The sequence below is a fragment of the Puma concolor genome, chromosome B1 (genome assembly GCF_028749965.1).
Source record: "Puma concolor isolate L17-30 chromosome B1, mPumCon1.1.hap2, whole genome shotgun sequence".
Classification (NCBI taxonomy): domain Eukaryota; kingdom Metazoa; phylum Chordata; class Mammalia; order Carnivora; family Felidae; genus Puma; species Puma concolor.
Genome location: NC_141670.1, coordinates 205454993 through 205467765, shown reverse-complemented (window position 1 = coordinate 205467765; position 12773 = coordinate 205454993). Strand labels below are relative to the sequence as shown.

The 12773-nt window shown below is 56.9% G+C and overlaps 1 protein-coding gene across 3 annotated transcripts in view; it reads left to right on the top strand.

The window, feature by feature from the left end:
- RGS12 (regulator of G protein signaling 12) overlaps positions 1-12773 on the top strand; it is a 118354-nt gene that overhangs the window by 27678 nt on the left and 77903 nt on the right. For 2 of the 3 annotated variants that reach the window (XM_086705557.1, XM_086705559.1), the window contains exon 3: positions 11070-11186. The exons of the other annotated variant lie outside the window; for it this stretch is intronic. In XM_086705557.1, coding sequence (XP_086561683.1) covers positions 11070-11186 — 117 coding nt within the window. The remainder of the gene's footprint in view (positions 1-11069; positions 11187-12773) is intronic. 3 annotated transcript variants of the gene reach the window in all.

The following is a 12773-nucleotide window of genomic DNA, read 5'->3' as shown; positions in this document are numbered from 1 at the left end:
GGTGAAGGCCCCGTCTACACGCCGTGGAGCTCCCCGCCATCTCAGACCGCTCCCAGTGCAGCTCTGACCTCGGGGAACCCGTGGGGCAGGGGTGCTGTGGCCCCCGTTCCGCAAGTGAGGTGACTTGTCCTCGAGGGGCTAAGTGACTTCTCTAAGGTTTAAGGTTTAATAGGACGAAGCAGGGTCATGATTCAAACCGTGGGCTTTTTTTTTTTTCTAAGATTTAATGTTGTTAGAGCAGTTTTAGTCTTACGATAAAAATTGAGAAAGTGCTGACACTTCCCACATACCCTCCGCCCTGACACGTGCACAGCCTCCCCCACTGTGAGCACCCCCACCAGAGAGCTGCCTCGTTATGACTGACGGACCTCCACCCCCGCGTCATCACCCAGAGTCCCCAGTTCACGTCAAGGTCCCTCTCGGCGTGTGCCTTCCGCGGGCTCCGACACGCGTGTGATGGCAGGCAGACCCGCCGTTATGGTCTCGCCCGGCGCGGCCCACTGCCCTCAACACCCCTGGGCTCCGACCTGTTCTGCCCTCCCCGGCCCCCAGCCCCCCGCCACCGCTGATCTTACCGTCCCCGCCGTCCTGCCTGTTCCGGAATGTCCCGTGGATGGTCGGCCACACGGCGTGCAGCCTTTTCAGACTGGCCGCTTGCCCTCAGTCGTGCGCGTCCACACTTCCTCCGGGTCTCTTGCCCGCTTGATGGCCCGTCTCTTTCTAACGCCAGGTAATATTCCGCCGTCTGGAGGGACTGCAGTTTATTCGTCCGTCACCTGCTAAGGCCACGTTAGTTACTCCTGGGTTTTGGTGATTATGAATAAAGATGCTGTTCACACCCGAGCTCAGCTTTTGGTGTGGACATAAGTCGTCAGCTCCTTTGGGTAAACGCCAAGCAGCGCGATTGCGGGAGCCGGTGGCGGATGTTTACTTCCATGAGAAACCGCCGCCGATCTCCCGAAGCGGCTGCACCGCGATTCTGAGTTCCCGCCAGCTGTGACCGGCAGCTCCTGTCGCTCTGTGTCCTCGCCACGTGTGTGTGTGTGTGTGTTTGGGGGGGGGCAGAGTCCTGGATTTGGCTGTTCGGGCGGGTGTGCAGTGGGGGTCGCGCTGTTACTTTGATTTGCGTTTCCTTGGTGACTAAGACGCTGACCACCTTCTCCATGCTCCCCTGCCTTGTGTTTGCAGCCTGAGGCTGGTCTCGTTCTCTTGGCGTGGTCTTTCCCAGAGCAGGACCTTTCCATTTCGACGCAGTCCAGCTGATCGGCTCTCGCTCACGGATTGTGCCTTCAGTGCTGTCTCTGAACAGGCCCCACCAACCCCAAGTCCTCTAGCTTTTCTCCTGTGTCGTCTTCGACTTTTGTAGTTTTTTATTTCCCATTTAGGTGAATGACCGCATTGGGGTTGATTGCTGCGAAGGCTGGAAGGTCTGTGTCCACGTTCATTTTTCTGCACGCGGACGTCCCAGGGTTCTGGCGCTGTGTGTCGACACCGCTGCCTTCGCTCCTTTGTCAAGACCCGTGTGTGTCCCTGTGAGGGTCTCTGGCTGCTCGGTAGCCATCTCTCACCTTGACCGCAAGCGTGGTGACAGTGAGGTGCTGGCTGTCGTGGCTCGGGCTGTGACGAGAGGCTGAGATAGCGCAGTGGCATCGGTGTGTTTCTCCTGTTGGAAAGTAACAGTCTGGCGCTCACCAGTTGACCCCAGAGGGGTTCTGTGAGCTCGTCAGGCGGGGTGTCTTTATCTTTCAATCTTACTGACAAGGACAGTCAGGTTTTTATGCGTCAGGGGATTTGCCCAAGTTCCAGTGCAAGTAAGTGCTGACACTGAGACTGCTCGCGGTCTGTCGCGCATAGACTGGTTTGTGACCTGTCTTTCCTCTGCAGTGGTGATGGGACACCCAGTTCATCTCAAAATAAGTGGTAATGAATGGTGTTTTATTGGGTTCTGCCATAATCTCTTGAAGGTTATCAGTTGCTTTTTACCTTGCTCAAGGGTTTCTCCTTCATTAGCTCAGCCTAATCCCACAGGCTCCCTTGCTGTAGCAGCAGAAGCTTCCAGAGGCTGGGGGGTGGTCTCCTGGTGTCCCTCCTGGAGGCTTGTCAGGATGAGGACGGGGGGACGGGAGTGGGGCGCCGCACAGTGGGGGCCCCAAGTTACTCCCATGCTTCTTGGCAGAATTAGGCTGCAGCCCGGAGACAGAAAACACACCAGGATCGGAGCAGGGAAACAGAGTGGACAAGTGCTAACTAGACCAAAGGCAGCGAGCTGCCTGGAGGGAGAGCCCTCGGGGACCCTGGGGCAGGCCCCACAGCAGGGGCGAGGCAGAGGCCAGCAGGGGAGAGGCTGCAAGCTGGGAGGCTGCCCCTCAAGGCCACGCTGCCGGGCCTCACCTCTGGGTGCTGACCGAGCGCGCTGTCCCCACGGAGACAGTGTAGAAACCCGTCGGAGCTACTGCAGGACTGGGCGGCTGTCCCCAAGAAAAACGGCACAGCACCGCTCACCACCGCCTGGAAGACGTCCAAAACCAGAGCAAGCTCCTGTTGGAACTGTGATGCCTCCCTCCCTCGAGGCCTGGGGGACCCCCCCCCCCCCCCAGCGGAAGCCTGGAGGCCAGCAAGCCATGGGAAGGGGCTTCCTGTCCTGGTAACAGCAGGAGTGCCAGCCCCGGGGGCTCTGACTCTTCCTCCTGTGGGGAGGCCAGAGGGGAGGCAGAGGCACAGACCAGGCAGGTGGGGCCTGGCCAGGTGGGACCTGAGCCGGTGACACTGTGGGAAAGCTAAGTGGTGTTTATAAGTAGATGATTTCCCACTCTGTTTACTCTGATTTTCTTTTTGCTGGGTGTCCGTGGCCAGGATGCACTAAGGGAGCGTGTGACTGAGAGAGGGGTTGACGGGAAAGAGAAAAGCCAAGACCCTGAAATGCTGTCTGTGTCATCAAAATGATTCAGTTACATTTAACTCGAATTAAGGATGTTTAATTCTGCTTCTTTGAAAACTGATATCCTCAGACTAACATTAATTAAAGTATCTGGTTAAGTAGCAAAATCCGTTGTTAAACTTTGCACATAATGGATTTGGGAAAATTTTTAAATGAAAACATGTTATTTATGATACTACCTAAAGGATTTATTGTTGTTATTTTGAAGTGAATTAATAAAAAATTTTAAACATATCGGTTTAATATGGAAATTGTCAATAGATGACGCCCACGGAGACAAAAGCTCTTGGGGCCTCAGTGATTTGTATGAGGGGCATCCTGGGAGCACAGTGTTTGGGGACCACTGCCCCGGAGAGGCTTGCCGCTTTGTAGGAGGGCCCCACTAGGGCTGAGTCCTTCCAAACTGGCAGTGTTGGTGAGAGCCTAAAAAATACCTTTCTGATCGAATAAAATGAAAAAAAATGCTGAAAAAAAATGCTGTTAACTTCGTGCGCTCGTTTAAAAGTAGGGGTGCCTGGGGGGCTGTCGGTTAAGGATGCAACTTGGGCTCAGGTCGTAACTTCATGGTTCGTGGGTTTGAACCCCTTGTCGGGCTCTGTGCTGACAGCCGGGAGCCTGGAGCTGCTTCAGATTCTGTGTCTCCCTCTCTCTCTGCCCCTCCCCTGCTCGCTGTCTTTTTCTCTCTCTTGAAAATAAATAGTAAAACATTAAAAAAGTGTTTGAAGTAATAGGAGTTTCAGCACTGTTACTGCAGGACTAATTTCACAGTGTCCTAAACGCTGTATGTGGAGTGCGTCCTCTGTGACGAGAAGGTGTGGGCAGGCCAGGCTGGCGTAGAGGCCGCGCCTTTACGAGGACCTGTTCCTTCTGTGTTGTGTTGCCATCCCCTGCCCGTGACCCGCGCCCAAACTCCAGGTACAAGACGGTGTCGTGCGGGGGCGCCTGGGGGGCTCCGTCAGTTAAGCATCCGCCTCGATTTCTGCTCCGGTCGTGATCTCGGGGTCGTGAGTTCGAGCCCCGTGCTCGCGAGAGTCGCCCTGTCTCCCTCTCTCTCTGCCCCTCCTCCGCTCAGTCTGTCTCTCTCAAATAAATAAATTAATTAAAAAAAAAAATAGCGTCATGCCCACGTTGCGGCGGGCAGGGAGCCACGGCCAGAGTGTGCTTCTGTTCCCGCGGTGCCGGGTGGGTCGGCCGAGTCCCGGGACAGCCCCGCTGCAGGGAGGCTGGAAGGCAGTGGTTAGCCGTGGCGTGTCAGGCGTCCGCCCCGCGTGGTGGGTCCACGCACCACCTTGTGGGAGGCTCCCCCCGGCACACGAGGTGGAAAAGGTCACAGAAATACGCATTAGCCAACATAATCCCATTTTTGTGTAAAAAATTCAGCACCCCTCAACCAAACCTATGTTTTACAGGATACATCTGTTTAAAAAAATAAAGTGTACATATGTTTATATGTAAATACACGGGAAAACGTTCAAAGGAAGCGCTCCAAACCGATAGTGGGAGCTACCTCGGGGGTGGGAGGCAAAACTGGGGGTGGGTCCAGGACATTTTGTTTTATCTTCTGTTATTTTCAGTTTTTATTACGGGAATACGAACATATTTTACCTGCTAAAAATAATTCCTTTGGAGAAAAAAACGGTTTTTCTTAATTCTTTTCCTAAGAACAGAGTGCGAGGCCTGGCACTGGATGCCCGAGGCTGGGTTCGTGTGGCCCAGCCAGCGATGGGTTCGGCAGGGGTCAGGCCAGGGGGGGACTGGGCCCGACAGACAGGTCTTGTGCAGTTTCCCAGCACAATGAGAGGAAGTTTTTTTGTTTGTTCTTTAATTTTTTTTAATGTTTATTTACTTTTGAGGGGGGGGGAGAGAGAGAGAGAGAGAGAAAGCGTGAGCGGGGAGGGGCAGATAGCGAGGGACACACAGAACCGGAAGCAGGGTCCAGGCCCTGATCTGTCGGCACAGAGCCCGACGCGGGGCTCGAGCTCACGTGAGATCGTGACCTGAGCCGAAGTCGGACGCTCAACTGACTGAGCCACCCAGGTGCCCCGAGAGGAAGTTTTAAAATAGATTGTAAATAAAAGTTTCAGAGAATACTGAAGAGGCCACAACTAAGGCTCCGTGATTTAAATCCTTCTGCAAAGAGCGGCTTTGCTCATTACCTACACTGTGTAAACAACGCCCCAAATCGGAGGGAAGGGAAGCAAACAGATGGGCCGGGAAAGTCAGCGGGTGGCCGGTGCCCACGAACCCGACAGTGCAGGGAGCCTCCGCGGGTCTGCGCACCCCTTCCACGCCAGGAGCCCCTTTGGAGCAGCGGAGCGCCGCGGGGGGGGGGGGTGTGGATCGTGGCCCTGTGGGGATGCGGGTCAGGTGCCGGGGAGCTTCCCGGGGAGGCAGGACCGGGGGCTGAGGGACAGAGACACCCCTTACCGCCCTGCTGTGGTTTTATGTGGTTTCCAGGGAAGGCCAGCGCCTTGAGAGCTCAGCGGCCGCGGTGCTCCTGCGGGAGTCAGCAGGGTTTGAGTCCCGCAGCGGCGCATTATGTAGCTTGTAGCTGTGCTGCTCTCTGGGCTTTGTAAACAGTGGTGACAACTTGTTTGGTGATGGCTCCGTGTCGTTCCACCGCTGTAGCCGCGACGCTGTCTGCAGCTCCTTCGTCTCCACCGTGACCGCAGCAGTGCACACACTCGCACGCGCACTGAGCTGGCGGAGACGTGGCGGTGCTGCTGCTGAGCTTCCTGCTCACGCCTGCGTCCCCGGCTGTGCGGGCGGAGGAGGCCCCCGGGGGCCGTTCCGGTGCTTGCTCACCTTCGCGCAGTTTTTAGTATCTGTCCTCGTTCGTGTTGACGGGAAACGCCGGGTCTCTGGAGCGGGGACAGATTTGATAACTGCCTCACAACGACCACACTCGTTCCTGGCGCTCGATCCTTACCCCTGGGCCGTCGCAACGGCGGCCACGTCAGGTGTCGCCCTGCACACACCGGGGTTGTGCTGTAGGTGAGGAGACCTGAAAACAGGAATCGGGGAGCTTATACGCACCCTGAGAGGGGACAGAGACCCTGGCTCTTTGAGCAAGTGTCCTTGGAGACAGAAGGGAGGACTCTGGGTTTTCCCTCCTACGCTTTGCAGTGTAGACAGATGTGTCCAGAGGGAGGGGGACACGACTGGCCCCTCCCCAGATATGCTCACTTCATCTCTGAGATGTGAGGACTGACCCCGGGAGGTGAATCTGTCCCAGAGTTTGTCCTGTCTGTTCCCTCGTGATTTAGCAGCCGAGTCCAAGACCGGGAGACTATGGGTCCAGGTTCTCCGGCTCGGTTTCCCGACGGTCCCGTGCCGCTAGTGTGAGTGTCAGACGGCTCCGCGTCCTTGCCGGAACTCGCCCGCCGGGCTTCTGACTTTCCTGCCCGTCTAGTGGATGTGGAATGACACTCTACAGTGGATTTGCCCATGAAGACGTTGCTGAGGGACCTGCTCACACCTGTGCCCACTTCTATTGGGTTGTCTTTTTTCTTGATTTGTAGAAGCTACAGATAACGGCTTCTAATCCTGCGACGATTGTGTCGCACATACACTGACTCCGTTTGTGGCTTGTGTTTTCCGCTTGCTCTGTGGGGACTTGATGAACAGAAGCTCTTGACCTTAATGTCAACCAACTTGTCAGTCTTCTCACGATTTTCAGTGTTGATTCCTGACCTCATCGCTATCCCGAGGTCAGGAATATTCTTCTTTTGGTCTTAAAATCGTTTTGGAGTTGATCTTTATGAATGGAATAAAGTGGGTGGCAATCTGATTTCTCCTCTCTCTCCGGATGACTGTGGGGCTGCTGTTACTCACGTGTGCTCTGTTTCCCATGTCCGTACCTCCCCCAATACTTGACTTTTGAAACTGAGGCTTGGTAATGAGTCTTTGTATCCGAAGTGCCGGATATCCTTGCCTTATCTTGGCTGTGCTGAGCCTTGCTCTCTCATGTAAGATTTTACAGTAAGTTTGTAAATTCTCCAAAACGCCACTGACGTATTTTTGCAATTGTATTTTCGTCTGTAGACCCATGGGAGAATTGACATCCTTAGAATGTTGAGTTTTCCTATCCGTGAAATTGGTATTTCTCTCCATTTACTTAGGCTTCATTTTCTTTCAGTAAAATTTTATAACTCCCTTTTTTAAAAATTAGATTTATTTACTTAGATTTATCTTTAGAGCTTCCTTTCTGTAATCAGCTGTGGGACACTGGGGTCTGTGTCCCCTTCCCCTGGCCAGCAGGGTCCCCTCTGGCTCTGCCTCCAGGGGTCCTGGGAGAGTGGCCAGGAGGGAGGAGGAAGGTCCAGAGGAACTTCTCTCTCTTCACACGGGAAGGGGGCGGTGGAAGCAGACAAATGCCGAGGGTTCTGCTCGCGGGTGAACTGCTGGAGTGCGGCCACCTCCATTCGGTTCTGTGCAGGGGTTTTCTTCTGTCCGCTCGCTTGTTAAGCTTCTCTCTCTCCTTTACGCTTCAGAAGCCAGCGGGTCTGCCTGCGGACCAGGTGTCGGCTGCGATGCGGTGGCCCAGTCCCAGCCTGGGTGTCGTCTGCAGCCTCCTGGGCTTAAAACTTACACTTCGGTCTTGTCGCAAAGCCACGTGCTCCCTACCCACTCCCCCCAGATAAGGATTTGGAGCAGCACATATGTGACTTGTGCGAAGGGCTCGCCTCGTACGAGTGTGGAGGCTCCTTTGCTCTAGCAACGGACTGACGTTTGCCGCGTGCTCACCTCGGCTGTGGCCGCGCGTTCGAATGGCTGCTGGCTTCCCTTGCCCATCAGCCCTGGGCCCCCTGATGCTGGGCACTTAGGTGCCCGCATGACTCGTCTTCCTTGGCTCTTGCTCTACCCCCAGCCCTGTGCTGGGCAGGAGGTGTTCAGAGGACAGAGGGTCCGGCTTCCTGGGCCACTTTGTGCCCCGGGGGCGGGGGCGGGGGGGAACCAGCAGCCTCGGAGGGAGCCCCAGGGCAGCCCCGCAGCCGTTGCAGTTAGCGGTGGCCTCTGAAAGGAGGGGTCTGGGGGCCACGGCCAAAGGCGGGGTGGCGAAGCGGGTGCCCGGAAGGGTCTGGACGGCAGGGACCAGGCCTCACCCGCTGCGTGGCATCCCCTGAAGGGTGCTGAGCAGGGGTACCGGGCAGGTGTCAGGGAGCACATAGCGCAGGGCGGGGAAGGGGGAGGACCCCAGAGGAGGCTGGCCACCCCACACTGTCCCTGGGGCCAGGGGGAGCAGTGGTCTGGAAAGAGATGGCCGGGCTCCGGATACATTTTATAGATAGAATCAGCTTTTGCCTATTTTTTGAAAAAGAAATTTCTTAGACAAATTCTTCTCGAGAATGGGTCCCTGCTAGCAGGGAACCAGCCCGGTGAGCAAACAGCGGGAGGCAGAAGGCCGGGCGGGCGTGGACAGTGTCGGAGGGCCAGGGCCTGGGGTGCCGGCCACCAGGCCGGGACGCACCTGGGTCTGAACGGGAGCCACAAGGCTCCCCCCCCACCCCCAGCAGTGTCCCCGAGACCAGCATAGAGGCAGTGTACACAGGTCACCCAGCCCTGTCAGGTGACGAGCGGATCTTCTGTGCAACTTGATTTCTCAGCGGGAGCTCCCGGCTGAGCTCCAGCACGGTCCACGGGGGAGGCCCGTTGTGGCTCCCACAGCTTCACCAGGGGACCGCTCAGGGTGACGGCTTTCCACCTGCCGTCCCCTGGGCTCCTCTCTGGGGGTGTGGGTGTCGTGGTCACCTCTCTGTGCTCCTGCACCCATTGTCCCTTGTTACACTTAGCTGCTGTCCTGCTCCCCGCGCACAGCACCATCCGCTATGCGCACAGGAAGAGGGAGAGGTGCCTTTGCTGTGACAGCATGCAGACAGACGGCTTCTCTAGCTCTTGGTGGGATGTTAGGGCTCGTGAGGTACTTGTATTACTTCTCCCGGGGACTCCGAGCGGCGGCTGCAGGTGCGACCCTCGGATGTCCCGCCCTTTCTCTTCACACCTGCCCTTTATGCTGTCCCTGAGACAGTCCCTCCCTCCCTCCCTCCCTCTGCCTCCCTCCCTCTCTCTCTGCTTCCTGTCCTCCTTCCTGCCCTCCCTCCTTCTCTCCATCTCCCTCCCTCCCCCTCCCTCCCCCTCCCTCCCCTGTCCCTCTTTCCCTCTTTCTTCCTCCCTCCCTGTCTCTCCCTCACCCTCCCTCCCTCTCCGTCTCTCTCTCTCCCTCCCTCCCCTTCTGCCCCGTTTTGCTGTTTCTGCCGCTGCTTCTTGGGTCAGTTCTTTCTGCTCCCCGTGGCCAACAGGCTGCCGGTTCCCGAGCTTACGCGCTCTATTTCGGACGGCTTCGCTGAAGCATCCGTGCCAGTGCCGTGTGCGGCGTGGCCTTGCCCTGCCTGTCCCGCCGCTGCGTTCCAGCCTGGCCTCTGCTCCTGCCAGCCTGGCCTTCTCTTCTCCCTGGGAGTGAGACCCTTTTTCAGCCTCCCAGCGGTCCCGACCCGCAGTCACTGTCCTCAGTGTAGCCTCCAGGGGCCTCTGGTTTCTTCCAGAGTGTAGCCCGCAGCCACGGGTAGCCTCTCAGGGGGACCTGTAGACAGGGAGTTGCTTGGAGCCCGAGACCTGTCGTGTGCTCTTCCCGGGCGCCCCGTGCTCCTGTGCCCGCGACCGTGCTGGAAACACTTGTGGAGAGCCCCGTGGCCACACGTCGTAGGCGAAATGAAGGCCGTTGCTATCGACACCTATGTGACTTTTTTTTTTTTTTTTTTTTTTTTTTTATTTATTTTTGGGACAGAGAGAGACAGAGCATGAACGGGGGAGGGGCAGAGAAAGAGGGAGACACAGAATCGGAAACAGGCTCCAGGCTCTGAGCCATCAGCCCAGAGCCTGACGCGGGGCTCGAACTCACGGACTGCGAGATCGTGACCTGGCTGAAGTCGGAGGCTTAACCGACTGCGCCACCCAGGCGCCCCGACACCTATGTGACTTTTTAATAAAAATGAAAGGATTCAAAATAAGGTGCTCGTTTCTCTGGTTCGGGCCTGAGTGATTGGGGGGCAGGGGTGAGAAGCTGGGTTCTGGGTGTCAGCATGGCGTGAGGGGAGCGGCCAGTGGCTGGAAGGAGCCGGGGGGGTGGGGGGAGGCCGGGAGGGGAAGGAGGGAGAGCCAGGGCTCGGTGGCCTCAGGGCCGCTGCCCCCTCGGAAGCCACTGTGGCTGGAGGGCCCCTTGAGTCTGTGTCAGGAATATCGGGTGATGGCGGTCCCGGTGTTAGGCAGCCGAGTGGCCCGGGTGCGGGTGCAGTCCGGGGACAGGGGGGAGTGAGGGCGTGTGTGGGGACGGTTTGGGGCCGAGACAGCCCCCAGAGCTGTACGAGGCGGTGTGGCGAGGCCACCTCCCTGCAGGACGGCCGAGGTTCTCGCGCAGGAGGGCAGAGGGGGTCAGGGCCTGCCTCCCAGTTTGCGGAAAACGCGCTCACTTCCTCTGTGCCTGAAATTGGTCACTTTAGGGTTTCTAGTACCCAGGACATCAGAGATTTCAGCTGTGAGGCTTTTTACATTTAAAACGGGAGGCCTTCTTTGTTGGACCCAGATCGCATTTGCGGAAGTGACAATCCCATAATGACAGTGAATTAATTCTGGTCATTTCCCAGAGAAAGAACAAGACGTGTTAATGGCCTGTTGTCTTGTGCACCTGAGTTGGTCTGGTCTTTAGACACCAGCTGACCGTCTGGGGATTCTTCAGTTTCCTCGGATGCCTGTGAAATTATGTAAAAGCATAACGTTTACATTAATAGTTACTTCTCTGGCCACACCCTTTATGTTTCCCCAGTTATTCGTCCGTGGTTCTTCATTTGCTCTTTTGGTGAGAGCCTTTGGGGGCCGGTCAGCCGACACAACCCGCCTTGTGGTTTGCAGGCGTGAGCTGGGGCTTGTCTCCGGGCGCCGAGCTTCAGGGGCAGAGCAGATGCGTGGAGAGCCTGGGGTGACTTTTATTTTCAACTTTGGGTTTTGGATCGGGGTCGTTCGTACAGAGCATGAGATTAACCCGGGACGACCCTCTCGTCTCCACCGCAGGGTGTCAGGCAGAACTCAGCCTCTCTTCCCGAGAAGGTAACGTGATGTACTTTTTCTTTGTGTTTAGGGCTCAAAGTTTGGGCGGGGAGTTGGACTCACTCAGACTTCTCAGCGCACTTCTGCTCGGAGATCATTTGGAAGATCCAAGAGATTTAGTATCACTCGCTCCCTTGATGATCTTGAGGTAATTGAATTTTAGTTATTTTCTTTCCCTATCAGGTTTTTAAAAATGAACGTCGGTCGTGCAGATACACCTGCATCTTCCTGGAATCCCACCCTCACCCATTCCCCTCCCTCCTTCTCCTGCTGTCACCCTGATCTTCAAGTGTGGGGGGCCTCTGCTGCACATCCGGACCTTCCCTGCCCCCCCCCCCGCCCCCCGCCCGTGTCTGCGGACCGTCTCCTGTCTCATCGCTGCCCCTCTTGCCCCACTGAGTCTGCGGACATCACCGTGCCTTGCGCGCTGCCTGCTGTGTGGCCAGAGCAGCTGTAAACGTGATAGACGTGAACTTGACTCGGCCTCACAAGAATCACGAGAGGGAGGGCCTCTCATCGCCCCCCTCTAAAGACAGGGTATTGATCCACAGATACCGAGTTCTTTTCTTGTATCCATATTCCTTAAGAGATGAATCGACTTGGCTGTCAGAGTGGTTTTAGGACTACAGAAAGGTGCAGAGCCCCCGAGCCCCCCCGCCCCGTGACCCCGGCTGCTCCCCGCTCACACCGGCGTGGCGCATGTCGGCCGACGGGCCGGGCGGACGTGTTCCTGTGAGGTTCACGGCTCGCGTGAGAGGCCGCTCTCCGTGCTCTCCGTTCTCAGGCTGTGGACAGGTGTGTGATGTCACTCCGCCTCCATCACAGTGTCACAGGCGGGGTTTCGCGGCCCCGAGAACCCCTGTGCTCCGCCTAGGCCGCCTCCCTTCTCCCTGGACCCGTGGCGGCCCCGACCCTTCTGCGGTTCACCGTGCGTTCGGCCTGGCAGTCTGCACAGGGGCCTGGCACCGGCTGTCTTGTTCCGCCTCCCTTAAAACGCCGCCTGACCCGCAGGCTTTAGTCCCGTCGTGTCGTGCCGTGGCGTCTGTTGTGAGCGTCCTGGCCTCGCATCCGCCCCGCCGTGGACGGCCCCCCCTGGGCAGCTGGAAACCTGCGCACGGGACCCCGTGGGCACATGCGGAAGGGAGGGCTTCCCAGGCATAGAATGCCGGTGATAGGTGTGGCCACGCGCCAGTCTCGGTGACCCTTCTCACGCAGGCTGGGGTCACCGGCGTGTGAGCCCGTCACCCCTCCTCTCCGCCCTTGGTGCTGGCGGGCTGGGAACTTTCCATTTCGGTGAAATGGCGTCTGGTCTTACCCGGCATTTCACTGATGGTGTGTGAGGCCGAGTGGTCGTGGGAGGCTCTTGGGCTGTTTGAGTTTTCTCCATTTTACATTAGCCTATTCATATCCTTTTCTAGTTTCAGATTTTGTATGTACGTGTGTGTGTGTGTGTGTGTGTGTGTGTGTGTGTGTGTGTGTTCTGGACACGAGTCCTTTGTCAGTGAATGTTTTGGAAAAATCTTTGTGGCTTATTCCCACCTTTGTTCAGGGTGTCATTCGTTACACATATGTCTAATTCACCCTTTTTAAGTGTCCAGTTCAGCGCCATTAAGAGCAGTCACGGCGTCAGGGCACCTGTGACTCGTAGTTTCTGCTCAGGTCATGACCTCACCGTTCGTTGGATCGAGCCCCATGTGAGACTCTGTGCTGACAGCATGGAGCCTGCTTGGGATTC